General features: G+C 57.3%; 3 protein-coding genes across 6 annotated transcripts; 1 reads left to right on the plus strand and 2 right to left on the minus strand.

The window, feature by feature from the left end:
* Positions 1-740: 740 nt before the first annotated feature.
* Positions 741-14,471, plus strand: MAN2C1 (mannosidase alpha class 2C member 1). 4 transcript variants are annotated; one of them, XM_064456792.1, is made up of 26 exons: positions 741-863; positions 1,345-1,470; positions 2,385-2,508; positions 3,413-3,483; positions 3,728-3,905; positions 4,379-4,568; positions 5,053-5,159; positions 5,336-5,446; positions 5,827-5,919; positions 6,279-6,395; positions 7,151-7,246; positions 7,564-7,709; positions 8,170-8,293; positions 8,785-8,906; positions 9,665-9,750; positions 10,260-10,430; positions 10,711-10,793; positions 10,959-11,053; positions 11,178-11,282; positions 11,485-11,641; positions 11,987-12,130; positions 12,246-12,355; positions 12,951-13,030; positions 13,138-13,283; positions 13,676-13,779; positions 13,861-14,471. In XM_064456792.1, exons 1-26 carry the CDS (start codon positions 772-774, stop codon positions 13,976-13,978), a joined length of 3,096 nt encoding a protein of 1,031 aa, XP_064312862.1. In that variant the 5' UTR covers positions 741-771; the 3' UTR covers positions 13,979-14,471. The 4 variants fall into 4 exon arrangements, with proteins under 4 accessions (XP_064312862.1, XP_064312864.1, XP_064312861.1 ...); XM_064456794.1 differs by lacking the exon at positions 13,861-14,471 and adding an exon at positions 13,366-13,426 and having other exon boundaries at positions 13,676-13,755; XM_064456791.1 differs by lacking the exon at positions 13,861-14,471 and having other exon boundaries at positions 13,366-13,779.
* Positions 14,472-14,727: 256 nt separating this feature from the next.
* On the minus strand, positions 14,728-19,560 carry NEIL1 (nei like DNA glycosylase 1). Its single transcript, XM_064456795.1, has 9 exons — positions 18,793-19,560; positions 18,547-18,666; positions 18,299-18,377; positions 17,042-17,141; positions 16,755-16,879; positions 16,257-16,284; positions 15,677-15,735; positions 15,317-15,515; positions 14,728-15,138 (listed from the first exon to the last, which is right to left on the minus strand). Exons 1-9 carry the CDS (start codon positions 19,212-19,214, stop codon positions 15,119-15,121), a joined length of 1,152 nt encoding a protein of 383 aa, XP_064312865.1. The 5' UTR covers positions 19,215-19,560; the 3' UTR covers positions 14,728-15,118.
* A 399-nt stretch (positions 19,561-19,959) lies between these two features.
* COMMD4 (COMM domain containing 4) lies at positions 19,960-22,607 on the minus strand. Its single transcript, XM_064456796.1, has 8 exons — positions 22,469-22,607; positions 22,314-22,385; positions 22,152-22,217; positions 21,068-21,107; positions 20,825-20,944; positions 20,505-20,585; positions 20,241-20,417; positions 19,960-20,133 (listed from the first exon to the last, which is right to left on the minus strand). The coding sequence occupies exons 1-8, from the start codon at positions 22,469-22,471 to the stop codon at positions 20,093-20,095; spliced, it is 600 nt and encodes a 199-aa protein (XP_064312866.1). The 5' UTR covers positions 22,472-22,607; the 3' UTR covers positions 19,960-20,092.
* Positions 22,608-26,796: the final 4,189 nt, after the last annotated feature.

The following is a 26,796-nucleotide window of genomic DNA, read 5'->3' on the forward strand; positions in this document are numbered from 1 at the left end:
CGCGGGGAGACCTCTGCCTTCGGCAGCCGGCCACCCTCTCCATCTGACATCCCAGCTCTGCTCCCAGCCTGTACAATAGCAGAGGCTTGGGGTTTTTTTCCTTCTTTTTATTTGAACTTGCTTTTTGTATTCTGTAATGTGATCCTCAGCCCACAATCCATGTGATTTCTATACAAATGTTGTAAACTTGATTGTAGTGCAGTATTTCCATTAAAATATCGGGGCTAATCGTTGCGTTACAGATTCTTCCTTCCTGACCATACACAATGAAATTTTGGGGCGCTTCTGAGGGAAAAAGCAGAGGGTGAGAAGCAGATGCAGAATTGCTTAGGCTGAGGGACCGAGATGAGACTCACGCCTCCGCTCAGGTTCTGCCTCTGGTTTGCAATTAATTTACTAATCCGCGCGGTGTTTTGCGGCGGCTGGGGGCAGTAGCTGGCTGGTTTTCTCCCGAAAGCGGGAGGGGAGGCGGCAGAGCCGGTAACGCCGTCCTCGAGAGCGCGTTCCCAGCCCCACGGGAGGACGGAGCCCGCAAGGCCGCTCCTCAGGGACGCGGCGGGGGCCCCGAGCCGGGGAAGCGTCCCAAGGCACCCGGCGGCTGCCCCGAGCCGGGCGGGAAGGTCGGGCGGCGCGTGGCCGCCTGGGAGCACGCGCTACTGCTCAGCCCCGGGCCGCCGGCTCCACAGCGCTCCCGCCGCGCGCGCATGCGCCATCCCACTCCTCTCCCCCGCCGTGCGCCGCGCATGCGCACAGCGCCCCGTTCCAACCATCATGGCCTCTCTGAAGCACCGGCGCACGGCGCTGGAGCGGGTCGAGAAGTTCCTCTCCAAGATTTACTTCACCGACTGCAACCTGTGGGGCAGGTGGGCGGCGGGGGCGGCCCCGCCACCTCACTGGGCCTTCCTCGGGGCGCTGGCAGTAGGCGGGGTGGGCCACACCGCGCCCGGGCCTCCTCCCTTCTGCGTGTGTGCGTACCCCAACTCCGCCGCCGGCTCCCACCCGGGTCGCCGCCGGCCAGGGCTGCGGGCGTCGGGAGCCTCAGTGCACGAGCGCACACACGCACAGCCTGACCAGCCTTGAGCTCTGCCTCAGGGTTCCGCTGGCGCAGTCGCTTTCTGCCCCCCGGCCCTCGGCGGGGGGATGCTGCCGGAGGGCCGGCTCCAATAGCCCCCTTCAACGGGGCAAAATATTACTCTCGAATTCGGTTAATACTGTGAGGGTATTAAGTGATAGCAGGGTGATACAGCCATGCTGGGAAAGCAGGGTGGTCCCTATACCCCCGCCCAAGCTGCTCCCTGCAGGACTGGCCTTATTAGTCATGCCCCAAGCCATCTCTGCCTGCAGGCTCTTCGCAGATCGCTGTGCGCCGGTGTCGCTCGCCTGCTTCCAGACCCCGCGGCGAATCCCGTATGATGAGGCCATCAGGCAGGAATTCAGACCGTCTAAAGTGGGAGACTCTTTCGGGCCCACGTGAGTAGCAGGTTTTGGTGGTACCTTGAAGACAGTGGGGCTGGAGCTTCAGTGTTACTTGTGTGTGTGAGTCCTCACGAGCTCTCAACGGCCAAGAAATGAGATTATAGTTCTCCTCCCTTCTGCATGTTTTAGGTAGAGAGTGAAGTTCATCAATCTTTTCTGCTGAGAGCTCGTGTTTGTAGTCTTGGTGTCGCCCTGATGCTTGCTTCTGTGTGGGATCTGTATGCTTTGTCAGGACTGGGAGAAGATTGGGGCTTTTTTCCCTAGTAGTGGTCAAAGACATGATGCTACTGTCTGTTTCTCTGGAGTCCCAGAAGAGGCTGGGTTGGGGCTGGCACCACGGGATTTGTGTGCTGATTTCTGAGCTTCCTCACCTGCTGGGGCTGCCACACCTCCTTGCAGCCTGGGCATGAGCCTGCCCGAGGGACTAAGGGCTACAATAAGAAGGGTCACAGGTGCAGACATATTGATAAACTGCCCTGCCCCAGGCATAATTCAAGTCCTAGCACCCTCTGATTTCACTGTCTTCTGGATCGCTGTGGGGGGTGGAGGAACAGTTTTCCAGTCCCTGTCAGCCTGAAAGAGCATGTCACCCCACTCAGCTTGGAGTTTTACTTGCTGTCAAATCTCTAACCCTCAACAACACCTGACAGCAGTGGGTGCCATGACTTACAAGTTTCACTTGCTAAAAGAGCGACTGAGCTGCATGGGGAGCCACTTCCAGACTACACTGTGTCTGGGGGCGTAGGTTAAAGTAGGTCTGTATTGACAAGTAGCATTGTTACTCTCAAATCATATTGAACTTGTGTGCTGTCCCCACTCTGCTTTTTCCGTGGAGGCTCTGATGAAGTGTGGTTTCTCCTGGGAGAAGGTCTCACAGTGGGCTGAAGGTGCTGCCTGCTCTCTTCCAGGTGGGAGACATGCTGGTTTAAGGTGGAGCTGAGCATCCCCTCAGCATGGGCAGGGCGGGAAGTGCACTTCATCTGGGAAAGCGATGGGGAGGGCATGGTGTGGCGAGATGCCCAACCTGTCCAGGTAAGGAGGCAAGAATGAGGGACATGCCAGCTGTGCCAGGCACTCTGCTATGTGCAGAGTTGTTATGTCCCGCACACCTCTGCAATGGGGCAGTAGAAGAAGCCCCTTCCCATTTGTTATGCGCTCTTCAAAGCCTACATACGTTGAGGGGTATAAAATAACACATGGACCAACAGGAGAGAACCAAGAATAATTGAAGATCTACACAGAGTGGTCACGAAGGAAAACAGAAGGAACATGTCTCATTGTAAGGTTAGCCTCTGGTGGTAAACTCTGAGGCAGTAGGAGAGCTGTCTTTAAATAGAAAACCTGCGGTGCAGAGAGGGGCAGTGTTTGTGAAGAGTGGGGTGGGAGGGAGGGCTATGCTCATGGTTTGCATGCTGTGCTGGTGGACAACAGAGGGTCTGTGGCTATTTCCAAAATCCAACCCAGAAAGGCAAGCCTCCAGGTAGTGGGTTTGAGTCTTTTTTCTAGCAGCTGCCCCCATCCAGGAATTAAAATTCTGGTCTGCAAACCAGTAACAGCTGAAAGTCCCCTGCCTAGGCAAATCTGTCTTGGACGAAGGATAGGCAAGCACTGGGGCCTGAGATGTGTGTCTCCACTGCTGTCAAGAACAGTGGGACAGACTCTTGTCACACATGTCAACTTCAGTCCTGCTCTGGGGAGGTGGAATGGCTCAGGTGGCTTTTTGCAGCCTTACCTTGCTCTGTGGTGGTGTCCATGGGGTTTGTGTTACTGCTGGGGCAGCAGCAGTTTCTGTGCCAGTTGTTCTTGTGGGAAGCATTATCCCATGAGATGTGGGACCGGGCCCCTCTATCCAGCTGGATGTGTCTTGTGTTGCCCATCCAGCCCCCTGTAACGGACCACTGAAGATGCATGTTGAATGTGCTGTCTTCCTCTGCAGGGTTTGACTAAGGAAGGTGAGAAGACCAGCTACATCCTGACAAGCAGCCTGAAAGAGACGGAGCCCCACAGGTGGGTGGTCAGCCTGGCCGGAGCCCCAGGGAGCCCTGCACTGCTGGGGAGCTTGGCGTTGTCTGAAGCCAGGAGGCTGGGCTGAGACACCCCCGCCTGTGTCCGCGTGCTCTGGGAAGCATCCAGTGATCAGGGGCTGTGTCTGTTGTTCAGTTTGGGCTGGACACATCCCAGGGGAGGGGAGTGGGCTTTCCTGGCCGATTGCTTGTGGTCTGTTCCCTGATGGTTTCCCTTTGCTGTCCAGTCTGACGCTGTACGTGGAGCTAGCCTGCAATGGTCTCTTTGGTGCCGGCAAGGGCAGTATGATCGCCCCTCCAGATCCTGACAGGAGATTCACCCTGAGCAAGGCTGAGCTGGTTGTCTTCAACAGGGATGTCTATGAACTGCTGGTGGATCTGGAAATACTGCTGGACATGGCCCAGGTCTGTGAGCTCATTCTCTTCCCTTACATCACGCTTTTCACCTCCTTCCGTGCCTTCATTTGACCTCCTTCTGCCATTCTGTGACCTGTCTCCTCCCTTCAGGAGGCCCTGGAGGAGCAAGTGTTTGCTCCTGCTGCTTTAGCACAACTGACGTTGTCTAGAGTAGGAAAAAACTGAACAGAGAGAAGCCACAGGTGGGTTTTTTCATCCACTTTCTGCTCCAAGGCAGGATCTGTTAGACCAGAGCCTCCTGGGATGGGTGTGTGTGTAACCTGGCTTTAGAAGACAAATGAGCAAAGACATAGGTTGTGTCTGCAAAGCAGGGACACCTGGCACCACTGGCGGAGTCAGGTGTTGGAAGGAAGTAGTGGGTTCTCTCTGGGGCAGGTGGCATCCGAGATGGTACAGAGAGCTTCTCAGAGCCAGAGAAAGTGCCGAGCTCTGAGTCAAGCTGTTATCACTCCCAAACCCAGCTCCTCGGGGAGGAAAACCAGAGGAGTTTCCAGGCACTGTATGCTGCCAACCAGATGGTCAACATGTGTGACGTTACGGACCCCTCCACCTTCCCCGCTGCCCGTGACCTGGCTGCGGCGATCTTCAGCCAGAGGAACGGCGAGAGCCAGCACACCATCCATGCTGTGGGTCACTGCCACATTGACTCTGGTGAGAGCAGCACAGCGCTCCCTCTCTGCTGACCTGGAGGCCAGGGTGTGCTGCTCAGTGGGCAATATGGCTGCCCTTGGGCTCCAGGCACTGGGTGCTGTGCCCTGAGGGAAGGGAAAGGGACCTCTGTGCTGCCATATATCTGGTTTAGCACCAAGGCAGGGGAACGTGTGTCTGGCTAGCTGTGCTGTTTGGAGCACTGATGGGGCTGCCACTGAGGGATGAATTACAGACTGCTATCTTCCACCTGTTGGACTTCACCCCTCAGTTTCCAGTCCTGGAGGGGTTTCAGTCTTAACAGAAAGGCAGCAGGAGAAGTGGGAGCTGGAAGCCTCAGGCTGCATTCGTGTCAGGCACATAGTCAAAGGACAACATTTTGCTGTAGCATTTTCCCCAGCTGATCTGTGAAAGGCAGCACAGCCCCATTCCCAAAGGAACTTGTGCGAGTAATAGCCACAGAGGGGTCATGTTTCTGTCCCCGCAGCCTGGCTGTGGCCGTATGAGGAGACTATCCGTAAGTGCGCTCGGAGCTGGGTCACAGTGGTCCGTCTGATGGAGTGCAATCCGGAGCTCACCTTTGCCTGCTCCCAGGTGGGTGATCTCCCTCTGGGGAGCTCTCCTTCTGCTTGTGGTGCGTTGCCTCTCCAGCACGACTCAAAACAAGATGGGGGGTGGTGATTGGGAGTATCTTGTACAGTTGCAGAGAGGACAGAGGTCGGTGTGGAGTGATGTGGTGGGAGCTGAGGCCGATCTCTGTGCTCTGGCAGGCGCAGCAGTTCGAGTGGGTGCGGAGCTGGTACCCGGGGCTCTACACGCAGATTCAGGACTTTGTGGCAAAGGGGCAGTTCATTCCTGTTGGAGGCACCTGGGTGGAAATGGTGAGAAGCGCGGTGAGCCTGGCTCACCACATCCTCCCTGCACCACTCCTCTGTGGCTGGTCCTGATGCTGGAGGGGGAGAGCAGGGCCTTTGCTGAGCCCGCCTGGTCAGTGGTGCTCTCTGGGCCCAGAGAACAGCAGCTGTCTGCAGTTTCTAGCCTAGCAAAAAGACCATCCCTCTCCCAAATTGTCTCATTCCCTGAGAAGGACCTTTGGTCTGGGCTGGCTGAGTTCCTCCCTTTGCCCTCTGCTGAGCTCTGTTCAGATCCTCCCCATGATTTGCCAGGTCAGGATGACAGTGGGTGGGAATGGGGCACTCACAAGACCCCCAGTTCCCTGGGGCCTGGCTTGCCACATAGACTTCCTGTGCTTTCCTCCCAGGACGGGAATCTGCCCAGCGGAGAGTCTATGGTGCGGCAGTTCCTCCAGGGACAGCGGTTCTTCCAGGAGCAGTTTGGCAAGATCTGCTCAGAGGTACTTGCTCTTTTCCAGCATGCCTTCCTTGCACACCATCTCCTTCCACCTCTTGCTATGTGTGAGGGTTTCTCTCCGGTTGTCCAGATACAGCGCCTTACATTGTCTTGCTTTTTGCAGCTAAAGCCATGATGAGTAAATATCTACTCACCCATGTATCATGCCATTAGCGCGGCCCCAGGCCTTGGTTATATTGCTTATAGGTCCCTGGCAGGTATCTAGAATTGCTCCTTGTCTAGCTCATCTTTTGACCTCTCTGCAAGAAGGGCCGAGAGCCTGACTACCAAGAAACCCTCCACGATTTGTAGCCAGTGTGACTCATGTGTCTCTCCCTCTGCTCCTGTCACATCTGCTCCCAGTTCTGGCTGCCTGACACGTTTGGATACTCAGCCCAGCTGCCCCAGCTGATGCGTGGCTGTGGAATCAGGCGGTTCCTTACGCAGAAGCTTAGCTGGAACCTGGTGAACACCTTCCCGGTGAGCTGTGCTTCCCTTCATGCCAGGGGATGGACTTGCAGTTGCTGGAGTCTATCTGCAGAGCTGGACCTGTTGGTTCCACAGGTCAAGCCAATCCTTCAGCTCATCTGACACAGGCTTTTCTTCAAGAAGACATTAGTTTATGGTGGTAGCAATGTCCTGTCAGGCTTTAGGGGAGAGAGGGAGGACACGGTTAGAGATCCCACCTAGGCCCCTGGCCTACAAATTCCTTCTGCTTCCAGATGGGAAGCTGTGAGCTGTGTGCAGGTCCAGCAGACAGCAAACCCAGCCACTCCTCTGCTGTCCCCTGCCCTTGTGGCATTCCCCATCCTTGTGCAACTGTTTCCTTGCACTGATCTGTTGGGGGAATCCTGCAACCCCATGGAGAGAAAGTGAAGGCCCAGTTTGAATCCTCAAGGGACTCTGGAGTGCTTGTCCCCTGTGCACTTCCCTGGTGACAAAGGTGCTGGGCTTTGTGTGTTTGACAGGGCTTGTGAGGAAGCTTGGGCTTTTGGTGCACGAGGTCCATGCTGATGTGGTTGAAGTGTGGCCTCCACACGCACATTTGTATGGGAGATGAGTTTGGGAGCCTTGAAACACTGAGCAAAGGCTGAATTTATCTTTCTGGTACCACCATGACCAGAGGTGTTGATTTGGGAACTCCTAGGAACAATAGGGTTGCACTTTAGCATTTTGGCACTGGGGGCACAGGGTGCCTGTATGAGACACCACACGTTCCTTTGTCTCCCCTCCAGCATCACACCTTTTTCTGGGAAGGCATTGATGGTTCCCGAGTCCTGACCCATTTCCCTCCTGGTGACTCCTATGGGATGCAGGGGCGAGTGGAGGAGGTGAGTGAGGTTGCCAGACCTGCATGTGAAGTGCAGTGCCAGTCCCTTGGGGCCAGAACTGAGGTTCCTAAGAGGTAGCACTGTCTGGGAAAGGAGTGGGATAGCTGGCAACATTGCTGGACAAAGAGTGTTGGGGTGCCTGGCAGTCAATTGCCTGTCTCTGAGATGTGTCCGTGCCTGATTTTGGCAGTTTGGGCTGGGGAAGAGGGGCAGGACTGGGCTTTGCACCCTAAAGGCTGACCTGGCTTTCTTGTGTGGAGCTGTGGGAGCTGGGGCTGGGTCCCAGGGGATTGCATCTGTCAAAAAAATCCCTCTAGATGCTGAAAACAGTGAAGAACAACAAGGACAAAGGACGTGTGAACCACAGCGCTCTCCTCTTTGGCTTTGGAGATGGAGGAGGGGGCCCCACGCAGAAGATGCTGGACAGGATGAAGAGAATGAATGACATAGATGGGTTGCCACGGTGAGAGGAGAGCTCCCTTCCTCTCCCCTTGCAGGAGCACTTGTTTTGAGCTGGGCCTGGCCTTCAGCAGTGTCAAAAGAAAGGGTCTGCAAAGGAGGGCAGGGAGCAAGCAGGGTGAGCAGAGAGCCCTCCATCATCAAGAGCTGTAAGAACAGGTATATGGGGCAGCCTTGGACCACTTGCAAGCCTTCAGTGGAGCCGCAGGGCAAGTGGCCAGCACAGCAGCAGTACCTGTCAGTCAGTCCCTGCCTGGGGAATGTCCAGATCTCTGTGGCAGGCAGCCGGAGCAGTGTGGAGTGGGAGAGGTGTAGGACGAGGTTGAGTGGAATACTGTGCGTGGTTGTGTTGGGATTTCTGAGGCCTTGGTTGCAGGTCTGTCACTTTTCTGGTTGGGATGCATGGTTAGCCGTGTGACAGGCTTCTCCCTTGGCTCATCGCTGTTTGTACATCTCTCCCACAGGGTTCAGATCTCCACTCCTGACCAGCTCTTTTCTGTCCTGGAGAAGGAGTCATCACGGCTGTGCACCTGGGTGGGAGAGCTCTTCCTTGAGCTGCACAACGGCACGTACACAACCCAGGCCCAGGTGACTGTGCGCATGGGATGGGGTCAGCGGTCTCCCCCACCCCCAGGCAAGGTGGCCATTCTCAGTTCTCTTCCCTACTGCTCAGGCAGCTCCAGGGCTCAGATGGTGCTCTTTCAGTCTCAACAGTGGGAGCCACCTTGTAGGCAGGACTCCAAAAGGCAGATCTATTGTCAGACTTTCTTCAAGGGGTGGTAAGGAAGCCTGGGCACAGCAGGGCTGCCTTAGTCAACAGCTGCCATGTCCTTCACTTTAGCAGATAGTTGCAGAGCTTGGGTGAAGAGTTAGAAGAAGAGGAGGAAGGTGAGAACAGAGAGAGGGGAAGCTATGCCCTGTGCTGGGAGTTTGTTTGCTCTGTGGCAAAAAAATAACTCACTGGTAGTGACAGACTCATGACACCTACGGATAATCAACCATCTTGCACTGGTGTGAGAGATACACTCCAAGCTACCAATTTCCTAAGCATCTTCCTTCTCTCCTCGCTTTGACATCAGATAAAGAAGGGGAATCGGGAATGTGAGCGAATACTCCATGACGTCGAAGTACTCAGCACCTTGGCTGTGGCGCAGGGTGGTGCGTTCAAGTATCCTGCCAGCCAGCTGCAGCGGCTGTGGAGGTGAGGGTGTATGGGAGCACTGGTGGTACCAGGGGAGGATGTGGTGAGGGCTGGTGACTTCAATGTGAGAGCTGGCTGCTCCCCATCCCCTACAGCTCCTTGTCCCTGCCTGAGTCTGGGTAGAAATCCTTCCTATTAGTGCACCAAAATTAGCCTGGATCAGCGGGACTGCACTGGTGTGGGCAGTTATTGAGCAGCTCAGTGGGCTGGTGGTGAGAGGTGCTCACTTATCTCTCAGCCCCATTCAGCTGGAGTGAGCAGGGTGACTGTTCCACTGCCTTTTGAATGAGTAGGTTATAGGGACCTTTGGCAGATTCAGTACTGCAGAGCTGTGTGTACACAACCCCTTCCATAAACCGATGAGGAACTGTTTCAGTGCTTTGCTTGATTCTCCTGTTGGAAGATAGCTCCAAAGCCTCACTACTCTGCTGGCTAGAAGCTTCATTTCCAGCCTAAGCTTATTCCTCACCAGTTTTGACTTGTCTGAATTTGTACAACAATATATCTGGTAACCCCTGAGGAATAACAAAGATAGCTCTTACTCCCCACAGTTGCAGTTTACTAAGATGACAGTTGACAGATCTCAGCATAAAGGCATTTAAAGGATGCTATGGAATAAATCCTTGTCTCTCTCTAGTGTTTGCTAATGAGGAAATAAGGAACAGTTAAATTTGTCCATCTTGCAAACAGGGCTCAATAAGCTAGAACAAATCCAATTTTCTCCCCTGCTTCCTCACCTGGTCTTTGTTCTGTTTCAGGTTATTGCTGCTCAACCAGTTCCATGATGTTTTGCCAGGCAGCTGTATCCAGCTCGTGGTTGAGGATGCCCTGCAATACTACGCAGGTGAGCACGGAGTTTGGCTAGGAGGGCACTTATTAGTTGGAGCACCCTGGGTCCTGCCTGGTGGGGCTGCAGAGGTTTCAGTCCTGGACTGCCATGTGCTATGGGTTGAACCTGTGCCGACATGTGTCTGTAATAGTGCTAAATCAACAGGAAATTAGAAGGGAAGCCAAGGGATTAAAAAACATCCGGAGTTACTGACTTCTCTGCTTGCTGATAGTATGCCAGGATAGACCCCAGCAAAGGTTTGCTCCTGCCTGCAGTAGTTTTACTTCATTATAGCACCACAATTTTCCAGTTGAGCTGGCATAGCTCATTGTAATCTTGTAATAACAAAGCTAAGCATAATTATAAACTTTAATTACTTACTAACAGATAGTTTTTATTAATGATAACTACTAATTGTAGTTTGGAAGTAGCTAAAGTGTGTGTACATTGCACGGGAGCACCAGAAACTCTCTGATGTGAGAAATGGCCTGGTTGGATCCAACTCAGGCGTTTTTGTTGCTCAGAGATCCGCAGGGCTGGCGCTCAGCTGCAGGACGAAGCTGTGCAGTCCTTATGCAGGGAACTCCTGCAGCCCAAGGCAGGGAGCACTGAGAGCACCCTCGTCTTGAACACTTTGCCCTGGGAACGGACCGAGGTGATCCTCAGGACTGGGCCAGCCGGAACAGAGACTTTAGGTATGTCTAACTCAGGGTAACTCGTGTCAGAATTTCTTACAGGGGCAGAGACAGCTAACAAAGAAATACTCTGCCTCTGCCTGACCTAGGGAGGGTTTACTGACTTGTCAAATTGCTCCTTGGGACTTTATCCCACTTCAGGTTGTCCCTGAATGACGGATGAAGAAGAGGAGGGTATGAAAGGAGGTGGTAGGTCTGACATGAGAGTAGCAGGGCAGCACAGTGTGACTTAGTGTTAGGTCTGGGGCTGATGTTGGAACAGAACCTCTTTGCTTTCCAGCTCTGGTGACAGTCCCCAGCATGGGCTATGCTATAGTGAGGGAGCCATATGTACCCCCTCAGCCGGTGGCAGTGAGGAAACAGGTAAGCACAGTGGCCACGGTCCTCAGGTGGGTGTGCCCTGCATCAAATGTTGACTGGGGAGAAATCTAGGGAATCCAGCACACAGCAAGTCCGCACACTAGATTTGCAACTGGGGCACTCAACTCCCGCAGGTCTGTGACATCTGTTTCTGTCCTTTCCTCCAAGGAGGATGGCTCCATTACCATGGACAATGGGGTGATTGCAGTCTGCCTGGACATGATGGGGCGCCTGACCTCACTTCGGCTGGTGGGCTCCAAGAGGTATGTCTGTCACCCAGTTATTGGAGCCAGGCTTCTCAAACCTCTCTCAGGTCACCTTCTCACTGTACACCCTTCTCCAGTGCCAGCTCTTCCAATGCTGTTTCTCTGTTTCGCTTTGTTCCAGAGAGTCAGTCCCAGATGGCTGCTATGCCAACCAATTTGCACTCTTTGATGATGTTCCCCTGTACTGGGATGCCTGGGATGTGATGGATTATCATTTGGAAACCAGGTAGAGGAGCAGTGCATGCAGCACTTGGATTTTGACTTTGCTCTGAGGTTCTTGCCTCCCTGTCAGTCCTAGCTGTAACAAAAGCTGTTACAGGGCGTTCACTCTGAAGAAGTGAGTGCCTGCTGTGTGGGAGGCTGGACTGGGATTTGGGAACCTGGGTCTGCCAGGCTGAGACCAGCTCTGCCTTTATCCCTTTCTCTAGGAAGCCAGTGACAATGCTGCTGAAGCCTCTGGAAATCACCCTGGCTGGGGGCTTGCGGGGAAGCACAAGGTTCTCTCTGCAGATTGGGAAGGGCAGCACCTTAACCCAGGAGATCATCCTGGATGCCACGTGTCCGTATCTCCGCTTCCTGACCCAGGTTTGGCCAGCAGCTGCCGTGTGATACAAACATCTGGGCCATCCGAGCAGGGCCTTGGGGAGCTGGGCCTTGCATCTGAATTACAATCCCCCTCCTGTTTTCTTCCCTGGAGGTTCCTGCTGCCTGTCCTCCTCTGCCTCAGGGGAAGGCAGCCTGAGGGTGGGGGTCTGAAGGGACAAGGGTGGAAGAGACACCCACCAGCTCATCTGTGTTCAGACTCTAGTGCGGTTTTATTGTACCTGGTCTGGCCTGGGCATGAGCTAGCTGGCTGCACACTGGGGAAGGATAAGCGCAGCCTCTGCCTGTCAGCACCCCGTGGTGATGTCCTTCTGCTACCACATTTAGGTTGAGTGGAAGGAAGCTCACAAGTTCCTGAAGGTGGAGTTCCCTGTGCAGGTCCGGAGCACAAACGCCACCTATGAGATCCAGTTTGGGCACCTGCAGCGGCCAACACACTGGAACACGTCCTGGGACTGGGCTCGATTTGAGGTGAGAGAAAGGGTGGTCTGGTCCCAGGGCCGAGCTGCTCCTACCATGGTGGGGCTGCTTTTGCTCCCAGGCAGTACCTCTCTGTGGTGAATATGCCGCTTGGTACCTCCTGCAGGTGTGGGCTCACAAGTGGCTGGATCTCTCCGAGCATGGCTTTGGAGTGGCACTGCTGAACGACTGCAAATATGGGGCATCAGCCCACGGGAATGTGCTCAGCCTCTCGCTGTGAGTAGGGTTGGGGTGAGGGTGGAGCTGCAGCAGTCGCTTTGCCTTCTGAGGTGTCCCTTGGAAGTCAAGGCAACACCTGGTCCTAAATTATTATAGTTAATAAGGAAATAGCCTGGTATTAGTCTTAAGTGGCTGGCTGTTGTCTGAGAACTTTTGGCTGGCTTCATTACAATTAACTAAGATATGTATTTCCTACGAGTTATGCTCACAGATAATGCAGGATAGATCAGATCCACATTTTCACCAAGTATTTTTTCTTTTTCCGGCCAAAACATACCCCAGGAGGGGAGGTATAAGGAGAGGGAAGGAATGTTACAGATGCATACAAAGCTAAGAGACACTCCAAACTTCAGTTTGACTCCATCAGCCACAGGTTTCACAGGAAAAAAAACTTCAAATTTTTTAGCTTCTGGGACTGTCAGGGTCTGTTTGCTGTTGTCAGAAACAAGCAGCATGTTGGCTTCTACCTCAGGGCCTAGCCTTGAGGTAGTGGTGGGAGGCAGTTGTCCTGTCACAGGGCTCTTCTGGCTCTGCACTGGGTAACAGAGGGTGCTGCCAAGACACCAGTCTCTCCTACCCCTTGTTGCCTTAGGCTGAGAGCACCCAAGTCCCCTGATGCCACAGCAGACATCACGCACCACCAGTTCACCTATGCCGTGATGCCTCATCTGGGTGAGTGATGGGCAGAGGTGTGGGGACATGCAGGGCAGAAGATGCTCGGGTGAGCACATCTTGGCTGTGCATGTATAGAGGCTGGCTTAGAGGTTCTTGTGTTGCAGGTTCCTTCCAGGATGCCAGTGTGATCCAGTGTGCCTACAACTTGAATTTCCCCCTCCATGCAGTCCCAGTCAGCTCTGCCCAGTGCCTGGCCTGGAGCGCCTTTTCTGTCAGCTCACCTGCGGTCGTGCTGGAGACTGTCAAGCAGGCAAGTCCCCACAGCAGAAGCGGGGAGGGCAGACAGGTTAAGCTGCTGCTGCTAAGCGTGGCTTGCTCTTTCCCCCACATAGGGTGGCAGGCAGGCCCAGCTGAGTGAAAACAGGGATTCCTCTGGTTTGCATGCCCTGCTAGGTGAGGACAAGGAGCTCTCTCTGCCAGCCTGGGCAGGCACATGCACCAGGGATCACAGTAGTATCTGCATCCATGTGTGGGTACTGCAGCCTCAAATCATTAGCACTGCACTGCAGCAGGTCAGGAATGCATGTGCATGCAGGCAGAGCCGCTCGGTCGCAATCGCTCAGGTTGGGCTGCACCCTGAGGTGCAGAATAGGATGTGCCTGTCTTATGTGTCTGAACTCCCATCTGCGCTGTCCCCCAAAGGCTGAGGACAGACCGGAAGCTGTGGTGGTTCGGCTGTACGAGGCGCATGGCAGCACAGTTGATGCCTGGCTCCAGACCTCCCTCCCCATTAAGGAGGCGATGCTGTAAGTCCGTGCTGGAGGGCTGGGCACCTGTGGGGATTGGAGGTCAGTTGCTTCAGCCTCACCTGCTGCTTTCTTCCTCAGCTGTGACCTCCTGGAGCAGCCGGCAGCACAGGGCTGCCTGCCACTGGAGCAGCAGGGTGTGAGACTTTCCTTCACACCCTTCCACCTGCTGTCCATCCTCTTGGTCTTGGGGCAGTGATGCTGGCATCAGACATCCTTGCTGATGCCACAGCATCAACACTGTGAGCTCAGATGGCAGCCTGAGGCTTCCCCGATCCCAAGAGCTGTGCAAGGAGGCGGTGGTTCCAGGGAAGGGCAGGGCCTCCCCCTTGCCCTCCCACCCAGCCATCAGAGAGCAGCGCTCGAGCACAACCATGTTCTTCAGGAAAGGAGGACAGTTGCACCCTGGCTAACCAGGGAAGGAGGGCCCAAGTGAGTTCCTAGCTAGCTGAAGCATGGGTAAGGTTGTGGGACAGGCTGGCTGGCCCCACACAGGCTCTGCTCCAGCCCCGGGTGGGTCTGGGGAGCAGCAGCTTTCCACAGTGGCTCCCAAGTTTCAGCCTTCATCTCATCCAGTCCCTTGCAGCGAGTGTAAAGACACACTACAGTCATCCCCCGCTCCCTTCACCCGCCTCTTGCACTGTCCTTGCAGTAGGGGAACACAAGTAAACAAGAGAATTACATGAAAACAAGCTCCATCCTGTTCTCTTAACTTATTTCCAGGTAACTGCACTGATCTGCCTTCTCCCAGGGGCTCTGTTGTAGCTGCTGCTCTCTTAGTGTCCTCCTCAGCAGGATCTTGCTCCTGGGACTGGGGAGGCAGAGCTTACCTTTATTCTGGGGGAGCTGGGGGGGTGAGGTGGAGGAGAATCCTGCTCCAGCCCAGGGAAGAGTCTGGGCATGGGGTGGGGTTGGTATCCTTAGCACAAAAAAAGGCCTGCGCAGTAATTTCTACGAATATACTTTATTAGTCAGCTAAAAACAGTGATCCAGGCACAGCCAGAAAGAGAAGAGGGGAAGGAAGAAGGGATCCACTTTTAGGCAGAGGGAAGGGTCAGAGTCCAGCACAGTGTGCAGGCCTTGGCCCTTATGCGCCTCAAATGCCTGGGGTCAGCAGGAGGATGCTGGATAAATCAGCCCTATCACCAAGCCCAGCTTCTCCTTCCCGCACTGGCAGGATGCAGCGGTAGCAAGTGGGTGTGAGCTCAGGTACCAAGCAGACCCCATTTCTCCCAGCACTAATGCAGGCCCTTGGCCAGGCCCTCCCTGAGCTCCTGTGGCTGTTAAAATGCCCCTTGGGGGGAGAAATGCCCCTTGGGGGGAGGGCGGCGTGCCACACTCACACATCCAGGGCTGCATCTGGAAAGTGGAGAAGGAAATGAGAAGTCAGAGGGTGACAGGGTGCCTGGTTCTGCCCCGTGAAGCCCCGCTGGCTCCTCTGCTGCCCTTTGGCACCCCCTCAGTCCCTCTGACACAAGGGAGGGCTCCCACAGCCCCTGCCTGCATGTTTGAAAGCTGCTGGGACTGCCAGCCTCACCTTTGCCCCTGCGTGCAGATGTCCGGTGGCTTCTTTTGGCTTTGACCAGCACCTCAGTCTCGGGCAAGGCTGCAGCAGTGGTCACTTTCCTCCTCCCGCGAGCACGTCCCTTCCTCGGCCCGTCAGCCGCCTCCTCCTCAGCTGACTTTGGGGGTTTCACTGCAGCCCTGCGGCGCTGTTTTGAGGCACGCATGGTGACCTGGGTGGAGAGCAGAGCCAGAGCTTAGCAACTTGGACCGCCAGCTGATGAGAAGCTCCAGGTAGAAGCCCCACCGTGAGGTTTGGGAGCAGCCTGAGCATGACACAGGGAACAGGGCAGCTGCTAGACCCAGCAGGAGCCACAACCACAAAGCTTCTTACCCTGGGGGTCTCAGCCTCGGGATCCGCCTTCAGCTGAGCACACTTGCGGGAGGTCTTCCCTGCACAAGAAGACATGCCCAGGTTAGGGAGGATGAGAACGAGATAGGGCAGAGAGCACCTGTGCCTTGGGAGACAGGCACAGGGACCCTTCAGGGATGCTGTCCTGGGGGATGTGTGAGCAGAGCTGCAGTGGCTGAGGTGGGGAACTGGCAGGAAGGGCTCGAGGGGCTCCTCTCCCCTTCCACCAGATTCCCTTCCCTGCAAAAACATTCCTCAGTTCAGGCTTGCAGCCCCAGGGAGAGCCCACCCTCCTGCTCCCAGCCTGGCAGGTGAGGATTGGCGACATAGGTGCTGGCCTGGAAAAGCACCCTGCAGGTGCAAAGGCTGTACCCAGGCATGTGGGTGTGCTGGTAGGAAGCCTTGGGCGCAGCAGGCTCCGTCCCCCCAGTGCCACCAGCTGTCATGGGCCCATCAGCACCCCAGGGAGAGGAGCTTTGCTCCTGCCTTTGCCCCAGGCTTCCCAGGCTCCTGCCCTCCCAGAACAAGAGCAGGTCCCGTGGGGAGGAGAGCAGACACTCACCTTTAGGAGCCATGGGGCCAGGCTCTCCCTGCAAGGAAGGCAACAGAGCGTTGACCGGGGTGCATTTATTCTGCAGGTAGCAGCAGCAGAATCCATGCCCCCTTCTCTACCCTGCAGCTAAGACAGTGAGAGGGGAACAGCCACATTTCCCCAGGAAGGTGGTGCAGCTGGACTTGCTCTGCCTGCCCTGCGCCTCATGGACTCTCCCGTCAGCCCCCTGCTCCTTCTGCAAGGCCCCACCATGGTGTCTCACGGTGCCAGACCACCCAAGTCCCCCATTCCCGCAATCAGTCCCTCTGCTCCAGACTGCCTGCCATCCCTTGGCATGCAGGGTCCTTGTGACCTCCACCTCTAGCAGTCACAGCAGCCTGTCAGAGAGGGAGACCCCCAGTGACACAGCAAAATGCTGGGGGTGCTCGGAGAGCAAAAAATGGGCTGCTGTCCCCTCATGGGAGTGGTTGGGGGGCACCCACCCCCAGACAGCAACCTGACTCCTACCTGGAACCATATGGTCCTGCCATTGCGGTCACGCAGGGAGCTCATGCCAGGCACCAAGTAACACTGCAGCCAGTTCTTGAAAGCAGCGTAGTTATCTGAGTGATCTGGGTCCAGGAGATTTTTCTCTGGGAAGGAGGAGAGGGGAAGGACAGAAGTAGAGAGGAAGCAGTAACTGTAGTGATGGGGTGCCCTCCCAAGCCTCCTGCTGCTGCTAGGAATGCAAAGCCCAGGCCTCCTCGCCAGCTCCAGCTGTCCGTGTTACCCGGCTCCCTGCTCTGTCGCCTCACCTGCTGCGATGACCTCCATGGGCACAGTGTGACACAGCTCCAGGAGATCCGGGTTATCCCGCATCAGCTTCAGCTTCTTGCTCAGAGTGAGGGAATGATTCTGCAGGGGTGGAGAAGGGGAGGGAGGTCACCTGCCAGCCACTCCAGCCTTGTCAGGGTCTCTCCTCCTCAATGCCAGCCAAATTCCCCATCTCCTTTTGCCCTCCTGAGGACGAGCTGCCATACTCCCCACCACCTGCCAGCCCTGAGCTCACCCCACTGTAGGCTTCAAACTGCACATTACCACATTCCCCATGGCTACAAAGGCATGAAAGAGGGCTAGCGTACAGGGACACCAGCAGTCTGTAAAAACAGCCCTCACATCACACGTTTTGTTTTCAGCCTCCTTTAAAATAGCCACCTCCTCTTCCCCAAGGCCACGAGCTCAGCTGTGGGCTCTACTGCAGCCTTCCCCAGGGATTTTAAGCTTGCAAGGTGCTTGTTTCCCTCGACCCTTCCTCTTCACCCACCCCAAATATAGCCAGAGGCTTCCTGATGGCAGAAGCTGGGTGGCACCAGCGCAGCACGCAGGCACGTGCCAGGGGAGCTGTTGCAGCTCGTCAGCCAGCCACGTGTGAATGAATGCCGCACATGTGAGGTTACGGAACGCCCGTGCCCCGTTTGCCGCTCCATTGGAGGGGTGGACAGGCTCAGGCACGGGTTTTTATGGCAAAGGACAGTAACATGCTTGAGGAAGAAGATCCTGTGCAGCAAGCATTATAGTTGTGAAGCGAAAATGCCTGTGGTCATGTTGGCAGAGACTCAGAGCAGCAACTACCTCGCAGCAGCGGTGGGGGCAGAGGCTGCGCGAGCTCTGCGAGGGCATCGTGATAACATTCTGCCCCATCAGAGCGAGGAACCAAACACGAACTGAAACTGGCCCTGGACCCTGGGCTGGAACAAGCACAAAACAGCAGACCTGAAGCAGAGCTTCGTGGCCAGCTAAGCCCAAAGCAGAGCCCGAGCAAGGCAGCCAGCTGAGCCCATACTGGGGGCTGGAAGCAAACTTGAAGCACCTCCACTGCTGCTGAGCACAAACCTGAATCAGGAATGCTTCTCAGCACAGTCCAGCTCCCTGCATGGGAGGGGAGAAGCTCCCTGGACCTCAGGGTGATGCTGAGATGTCCTGCAGGGCCACAGGCAAACAAACCCGTGTTATGGCATTTCCCTGGAAGCCTGCTCCTTTCTGAACCTGTGAAAGCACCAGGTATTCCCCACCTTCATCCTCCTGGCCTGCTCCTGATCCTTCAGGGCCTCCAGCACAGTCCGAGCCTTTTCGAAGGGTGGGATCTTCAACCTGAGAGAGCCCATCTGTTACGCACAAGCCTGAACTCTCACTTCTGGCACTTGCCTGTGTCTGCCAGGCGAGGAGGCCCAGCCCGCTTTGCCGAGGAGCTGTCAAGCTCTGGCAAACTCTTGGAGACCAAACCTCCCCATCAGATCAGTGGGCGCTCAACCCACCTTACCTGTACAGGATCTCAGCACGGAGGTAATTCCCAATTCCGTTGAAAAACTTCTGGTTTAAGAGGGCCTCGCAGATGGGCTTGTCAAAAGCTTTGTCGTCCAGGTTCTTCAGCACGTTCTCCCTGCAACAGAGCGCGGGGCGTCAGGTGGGTTCATGGTTTTCTGCCGTACAGTAAAAGCAGCCAAAACAAAGTGGGGGGTGCCTTCCCGCAGGCCGGGCCGTGGCCCGGGGGTGGTGGGACGCTCACCTGAAGGCCTGGTACTCGGAGAGGACGCAGGGCCCGCGGCCGGGCTGCCAGGCGTCCCCCAGCCGCCACGAGCCAAAGCGGCGGGCGTCGATGAAGCAGAGGGCGCGCGGCGGGCTGTCGCGGGTGTGGAACCGGAGGTGGGCATGGCGGGGGAGCTGGGCGCCGGGGCACAGCCGGAACGAGCCCGACATACCGAAGCGGAAGACGAGGTCCAGCGGGGCGGCGGCGGGGGCGAGCGGGGCCAGCGTCAGCCGCAGCTCCTTGCCCCGGGAGGCGGCCGAGATGCGGTAGGCCTCGCTGGAGAAGGGCACCTCCGGGCCTCTGCCCACTGCCGAGCGCTCCACGCCGCCCGCGAACACCACCCCGCCGCACGCCTCGTTGATGTACCGCCCGGCCAGGTGCAGCTCCGGGCACTCGGGCATCGCTCCGGTACCGCAGAGCCCGGCCCGGCCGCCGCCGCCGCCGCCCGGGACGCGCCTCCGCCCCGCCTCCCCGAGAACTAGGGCGGGACACGGCCCGGCCTCCTCCCCCTTAGCGTTATTGGAGCCACCCCGGGGACAGCAGTGCTGTAAATAACTAAAGGGTTAAACTTGCAGCTCGAGCCATTATTAACCTAAATCCACAGCCCGCTCCGCGAGCCGACCTGTGAAAGGAATTCAAGGCTCGCGAGCCGAGAAACTTCCAAGGACCGGTAACAGAAAGAGACATTCTCCCGCCGGGAAGACGGAGGGACGCCACAACCGTGAAACCAGGGAGTCACAGCAACTGGGGGAAGGGTAATCCCGGCGGGGGGAAGATCACGACCACCGACTCGATTGCGGGACGAAAACACTAACCCCCACCCCCACCTTGAGCTTTAAATTTAAGCGGAGAGGACACAGACCAATAGAAGAAGAGGTTGCTCAGTCAGGGCAATGATTATGTATTAGATAGGCGTGGTGTGTTAACTTTAATGTATAAATGTCAAAAATGAACTCCAGTAGGTGTGCAGGCTACGCACAAAGACTCCCCCACGCATCCGGCGCTGAATAAAGTAATGCCTGCTCCTTAACATAGCCAGTGGTTAAGGAGTTTTATTCCTGGGTTTTGGAGACAGGTGTGCACATTAGGCAGAAGGAGCCCCCGTGCATCCAGTGCCGAGTAAAGAGTTTGCTGCTTATTACTACATTGGTGTTAAGAGGTTTATTCCCAATTTCGGTGACAGCCTCAGTGCCGGGGGCTTAGCAGGAGGGCAGGGAATGCCGCCCCCAGCCTCTCCCACCAGTTCCTGCCATCCCACCTTGATGCTTCTCCCAGCTCCTCAGAGAAGGGTGTTCATCAGGGCCTGGGCCTGCTTCAGCTCTGAGGAGAGAGGGAGGCGGTGGGGGGGGAGCCGCCCAGGCCACAGCTGTCCCCCCTCACCAATTGCATGGCGAGGGGTCCCTCCCGCCACCCCTCTCCAGCCTCACCTGCCAGCAGCACCCGGAACTTGTCAGCCGAGATGGCAATGGGGACAGCCGCCATCCCCCCACGCTCCCCGTCCCGCAGGTTGAAGACCAGGTGCACGAGGGGCTCGTTGACCTCCCGCAGCTCACTGGAGCTGAGGGTGTAATCCACCCGCCAGCGCACCGAGCCCAGCTGGCTCACTAGGGTGGGTGGGCAGTGTCAGCACCCCGGCACGCTCTGGTGAGGTGACCGACCCCGACCCCCAAACCACCCAATACTGCACTCACGTCTCAGGCTGCAGGCCCTGAGGCTGTCCTGGAGGGAGCTCTGCTTCTCCTCGTAGGACCGGCACAACCCGCTGGCATGTTCTGCCCGGGGGGGAGAGGCAAGAGGAGAAAACCACCCACTCACGCTGGCTCCACTGTGGACAAACCCCAGAGGAGCCCCCAGAGATGGACGGCGTGGCAGGGAGGTGACGGGGGACAACACGGCTGCCATGCCACGCCGGATCCAGGTGTGAAGAGGGCAGCGCTGGGGGCTGCCAGCTCAGCCCTGGCACATCCTACCAGTTCCAGCCTGCAGTGATGCCCTGAGTGTCCCGCCTTACCCTTGGGCAGTCCCAGCTGCTGCAGCTCGCTCGACAGGGACTCGCTGTCCACGTTGTGCTTGGCGGCGCTGGAGAGGATGAAGCTGAGGACGGCAATGGTTGCCTTCACGTCCCCTGACTCTGCGGGTAGGATGGAAGGTTAGCTCCGCCACCTCGGCAAGGCATCCCCTGCCAGGTCGCTGCCCGTTCTGGAGCGTTGCTCCCTGGTGGGACCCGAGTCAGGGCTGGGGCAGCAGTGCTCACCTAGCTTGGCATCCGAGGTCAGCTTCAGGATCTTCTCATACTGTGGGAGAGCAGAGCATGGGACTGTCACGGGAAACACCACGTGCTGTGCTGCTGCCTGACATGTTCCCTACTGACATTAATGCTAATAACTCTCACCTTAGCAGTAATACTACTAATACTTGACATCTATGTAATTACTGCTAGTGTTGACAGCGTTCTTAGAATCACAGAATGGTTTGGGTTGGAAAGGACCTTTAGAGACCATCTAGTCCAACCCCCCTGCAGTGAGCAGGGACATCTTCAACTAGATCAGGTTGCTCAGAGCCCTGTCCAACCTGGCCTTGAATGTTTCCAGGGATGGTGCATTTATCACCTCTCTGGGCAACCTGTTCCAGTGTTTCATCACCCTCATTGTAAAAAATGTCTTCCTTATATCCAGTCTAAACCTACCCTCCTCCTTTAGTTTAAAACCATTGCCCTTGTTCTGTCGCAACAGGCCTTGCTAAAGAGATTGCCCCCATCCTTCCTATGGTCCCCCTTTAAGGACTGGAAGGCCGCAATAAAGTCTCCCCGCAGCCTTCTCTTCTCCAGGCTGAACAACCCCAACTCTCTCAGCCTGTCCTTGTAGTCCTGTGCTCCAGCCCTCAGATCATTTCGCAGCCCTCCTCTGGACCCGCTCCAACAGGTCCATGTCATCTTTGTGCTGAGGGCTCCAGAGCTGGATGCAGCACTCCAGCTGGGGTCTCACCAGAGCAGAGCAGAGGGGCAGGATCACCTCCCTCGACCTGCTGGCCATGCTTCTTTTGATGCAGCCCAGGACACTGTTGGCCTTCTGGGCTGCAAGCGCACACTGTTGGCTCATGTCCAGCTTTTCACCCACCAGTGCCCCCAAATCCTTCTTGGCAGGGCTGCTCTCAATCCCTCCATCCCCCAGCCTGTATTGATACCAGGGGGTGCCCCCACCCAGGTGCAGGACTTATTCTTAATGCTAAGGCTGGCATTAAGAATAAATAGTTAAGTCAGTGTTGTTGCTGATTAGGCAGCTGTAGCGTTGTGACACCCCGCCTCCATCAGGGTAACCCCCGAGGGGGTCCCCGCTCACCTCGATGGCATCCCCCAGCAGGTCCCGCAGCACCTGGGCGCAGATCAGCTTCAGCTTCACCGAGGACTGCGTGGGTGAGAAGGAGGGTGAGCAGGGCGCCGGGGGGGGGGGGGAGGGGGGACCCCGGGGGGGCCCAGGGGAGGGGGCGCGGGGGCACTTAACGATTTTGGCCAGGGTGCTGATCTCGGCCAGGACCCAGTCGGGGCAATCCAGGTCCCCGCAGAAGCGGAACCGCTGCGGGGGAAAAAGGCGGTCAGACCCCGCCGCGCCCCCCCCGCCCCCGCCCCGCAGTCCCTCCCCGCCACCCCCCGCCCCACCATGTCGCCGCCAGTCCCCGGTACCGCCGCGGATCCCGCCTCCGCGACCCGGAACCGCTCCCGGGCGAGCGGGAGGGGGCTGCGGCCGCCCCGCCCCTCCCCGCCCCCGGATGCCCGTGGGGGACTCCCCACGAGGGGTGCTGCGGCGGGGCGGGAGCGAGGGCCGGGGCCCCGGAACCGTGACACCGGGAGTGCTGCCCGGCGGGGGGTTGGGGCCGAGGGCCTCGGGGACAGCCGGTGCCCCGCGGGAGGGGCCTCCTCGCCCCGCCCATTTAAGCCCCGCCGTCGCAGCCGTTCCGGGCGCGGCCCCGGCTCCCCCCGCCCCCTCCTTCCCCTGACCCCGGCGGCTCCGCTCCCCGCCCGCCCCCAGCCCAGGCAGCCCGCGGCGGAGGTGCCGCCGGGCCCCTGCTCCCCCCCGGGGCCGCCGTTCCCGTCCGTCCACTCCCGCGGGGAGCAGCCCTGGGGCGGGGGCCGGGGCCAGGAGCAGGGCAAGGAGCGGGCTCGGCGGGGCCAATCCCGGCCCGCCCCTTCATTCCGCCCCCGCCGAGCCCAATCCCGGCCCTCCTTTTCAATCCGGCCCCGCTGCTGCCCCTCCGGCGCCCGTCCCCTGCCGTCCCCCGGCTCCGCCACGGCCCCGCTCCTGGAGAACGCCCGGCCCGGGCCGGCCCGGCGGCGCGGGGTCCTCGCGAGATCAGGCCCTTCCCGACTTTGGGGAGGGGCTCGTAGGGGAACCGGGAGCGGCCTCGCTGCGGAGGCCCCGCCCGCTGCCCTCGGCAGGGCCACGGCAGTGGCGGGAGCAGGGCTGCGACCCCCTGGAAGCTCGCGGGGCTGCGGCGGGGGGCGGTGGGGAGGCGGGGCCGCATGGAAAGCGCGGGCCGGGATTGGGGGGGCGGAGGCAGGCAGGACCGGCTGCTTGGGCCGGATTGGGCCCGGCGGAGACGGGCGGGTCAGGGGGTCAGGATTGGCGGGTCTGCGAGCTGCCTCGGGCCGGGATTGGCGGGGCGGGGCGGGGCGGGGCGGAGGCTATAGGGGGCGTGGGCGGGGGGCGGGGGGAGTGCGGCGGCGGGTTACGTTGGGCGGGGCCCCAGGGTGGGTCCGGCCGGGAGTGATAATGTCACCTGATAATAGCAACAGTCCTCTTATTTCACTGTGTTCTCACGACCCTCCCGTGTAACGCCAGCCCGGGACAACAACGCGCACCCTGCGTTGTTCAGCGGAGGCTCTGCTCAGGGCGATATCGGGACGGGGTGACAGCTCACTGTGACAAAGGAGTGATGACAGGGGTTGATTTACAGCCTTGTCAACAGCCTCGGCGCCGCCGTGAGCGCCAGGAGCAGCTTTCGCCCACGGCAGCAGGAAGATGCGGAGCTTGCGCTGGAGCTGAAATAAAAAGTTGTGGAGCTGGGGCTGGGCTGGGGGGAAATAAATGCTGTGAGGCTGGAGCTGAAACAAATGCTGTAGGGCTGTGGCTGAAATACCAACCGTGGGCCGGGAGCTGAATGTAGAGCTGGAGCTGAAATACAGACCCTGGGGCTGGGCTGAAATACCGACCATGGGCTGGAGCTGGAGATAAATACAGGCAGTGTGGCTGGGGCTGAAAGGATGCAGAGCTGGAGGGGAAATAAATGCTGTAGTGCTGGACGAGGGGCTGAAACATCCCAGAGCTGGAGCCGAAATACAACCCCTGGCGCTGGGGCCGGGCTGAAATGCTGCCCTGAGGGCTAGAGTAAACACTCTGAGGCAGGAGCTGAAACCATGCAGGGCTGGAGCCCAACTAGTGAACTGAACATGAGCCAGCAGCGTGCCCAGGTGGCCGAGAAGGCCAACACCAGCCAGGCTTGTATCAGGAATAGTGTGGCCAGCAGGAGCAGGGAGGTGATCGTGCCCCTGTACTCAGCACTGGTGAGGCCACACCTTGAATGTTGTGTTCAGTTTTGGGCCCCTCAGTACAAGAAGGACATTGAGTTGCTGGAGCACATCCAGGGAAGGGCAACGAAGCTAGTGAAGGGTCTGGAAAGCAGGTCTTATGGGGCGAGGTTGAGGGAACTGGGGTGGTTTAGTCTGGAGAAGAGGAGGCTGAGGGGAGACCTTATCACTCTCTACAACTACCTGAAAGGAGGTTGTAGCGAGGTGGGTGTTGGTCTCTTCTCCCAAGTTACTAGCGATAGAATGAGAGGAAACAACTTCAAGCTGCATCAGGGGAGGTTTATATTGGATATTAGGAAAAATTTCTTTACTAAAAGAGCGGTCAGGCATTGGACCAGGCTGCCCAGAGAGGTGGTGGAGTCACTATCCCTGGAGGTGTTCAAAACATGTAGATGTGACACTTCAGAGCATGGTTTAGGAGGAATGGTGGTGTTGGGCTGATGGTTAGACTTGATCCTAGAGGTCTTTCCAACCTTTATGAGTCTATGATTGTAGTGACTGTGGGGCTACAGCTGAAATGAAGACTCCAGGACAGGGGCTGGGACTGAAAGATAGATCCTGGCCCTGGGGCTGAAATAAATATGGGTGGGGAAGGAACTGGAGCTGAAATACTGACCGTGGGGCTGATGCAGAGCTGGAGCCAAAATATCAGCTGTGGGGCTGGAGTTGAAACAAAGACCTTCAGCCTAAAGCTGAAATAAAACCTTTAGCGCCAGAGGTGAACTAAATGCTGTAGGACTGGGGCTGACATGATGCAGAGCTGGGGCTGGAGCTGAACCACTGCCTGTGGGGCTAGAGCTGAGGCCAAGCTGGAGCATCCATCAGCAGAGGTGGGACAGGCAGGAGCTGCTGTAACTGTGCATGAGCTGAAGCTGGGGTAGGGTGTCCTGGGGCTGCAGGGCCTGGAGCTGGCCAGGGTCAGGGGAAGGCGGGGACCGAAGCAGGGCGGGCCATGCTGGGAGCAGCACAGCAGGCAGACCGCACCCTGCAGCAGGATATAGCCTCTTCCTCTGGCCCCCAGTGTTTTTTGGGTGAAGCTGCTCTATCGCTCTGCCACTCAACCCCATGCCCTGGGAGCCATGTGTCCCCCTCAGGGAGAGCCTACTGAGAAGAAGGAGGAAGAAGAGGCAGAGAAGGAAGAAGATGAGGAGAGGTTTGGTGCTGCAGGAGAGCCAGCGGAAGTACCCGGCCCTCATTTCAGCATCTTTCCCTGAGGAAGCAGAACCATGTTAAAAATGTCAACTTTCAGGGCTGGGAGGGACAGAGGAGGAGGAGGAGGGGGGAGGCACAGGAAGGATCCCAGAGCCTCTGGTGTCACGGGGCTTGCCCAGGGACTGGCCCTGAGCAGGGGCCCAGTGCCAGCTGGGGCACCTGAAAGCAAGGTGACATGGTGGTGGCATCCCAGGTACCAGCACTCAGCAAAACCCAGTGTGTCTTTGTGCCCGGTATGGGGCCATAGCAGGGGCCACACAAGGGGAACACTGCTGGTGGGATCTCAGGGACATTGTGGGGTTCAAAGGCATCAGGCAGGGATCCAGTGGCCATGGTAGACCTGGCAGACCAAGGTCATTCACCCCAGTGATCTCCCACTGCCAAACAACCCCGCTGTGTCATTTCTAGAGGTACCTGGGTAATTTGTTGGGGTTTTTTTTCTGCCTTGGTTTTCTTTGTTACACTTTATTTTTTTCCAGGCTGACTCTCATGCTTGCTTAGCCCATTTGTTGGGACTCCCCCTTTTTTGTCGCGCTTGCTTCCTTGGCTGCAGGTTGGGTGGTTCCTGCCTGCACCTTTGGGTAACTGCCACTTCTAGAACCCCAGCATTTAAAAAGATTTCTATAGAATTGCTTCCTTTTTTCCTCCTAAGTGGAGTAGAACTGCTCTGGTCAGGCTTTGGGTTATGCTAATTACTCTTTGTTCACGTGCTGGGGGTAGGTGACATCCAAAAGAGGAGGTGAGTCAATTCTGAGGAATTTCTTTGTTCTCGATTTGCAAAGCCAGCCCTACAGATTTGAGTTGACAAGCACCAGCAGCACTGCTTCATGCCCTCAGGTGCCTGAGCTCTGATTTTTTCTCAAGGTTTTTCCCCCTGAGGAACTTACTGCTTGTGGGTCATTTCCAAGCAGGAGCTGGCAGGAGAGGATGGGAGTTGAGGCGCACGAAGTGGGTTCCCTGGCTTGCAGAGCACAGGGAAAGGCTGGTTTTAGCCCCTCTCCCCCTTGGAACAGAGCAGGATAGCTCAGCACATTCCTGCCAGCAGCAGCCAGCCTCCCTGCTCCTACAGGAGCCTCTCTCACAGGGTACAAGTGGGGAAAAGCACCCCAAGAGCAGGATGGGATCAGCCCTGCCCCTCACCTGGGCTACAGAGAGGCTCTGCCCTGCCTGTATTGGAGACCAGTTTTAGA

Source organism: Phalacrocorax carbo, chromosome 7 (assembly GCF_963921805.1).
Source record: "Phalacrocorax carbo chromosome 7, bPhaCar2.1, whole genome shotgun sequence".
In the NCBI taxonomy this organism is placed as follows: Eukaryota; Metazoa; Chordata; class Aves; order Suliformes; family Phalacrocoracidae; genus Phalacrocorax; species Phalacrocorax carbo.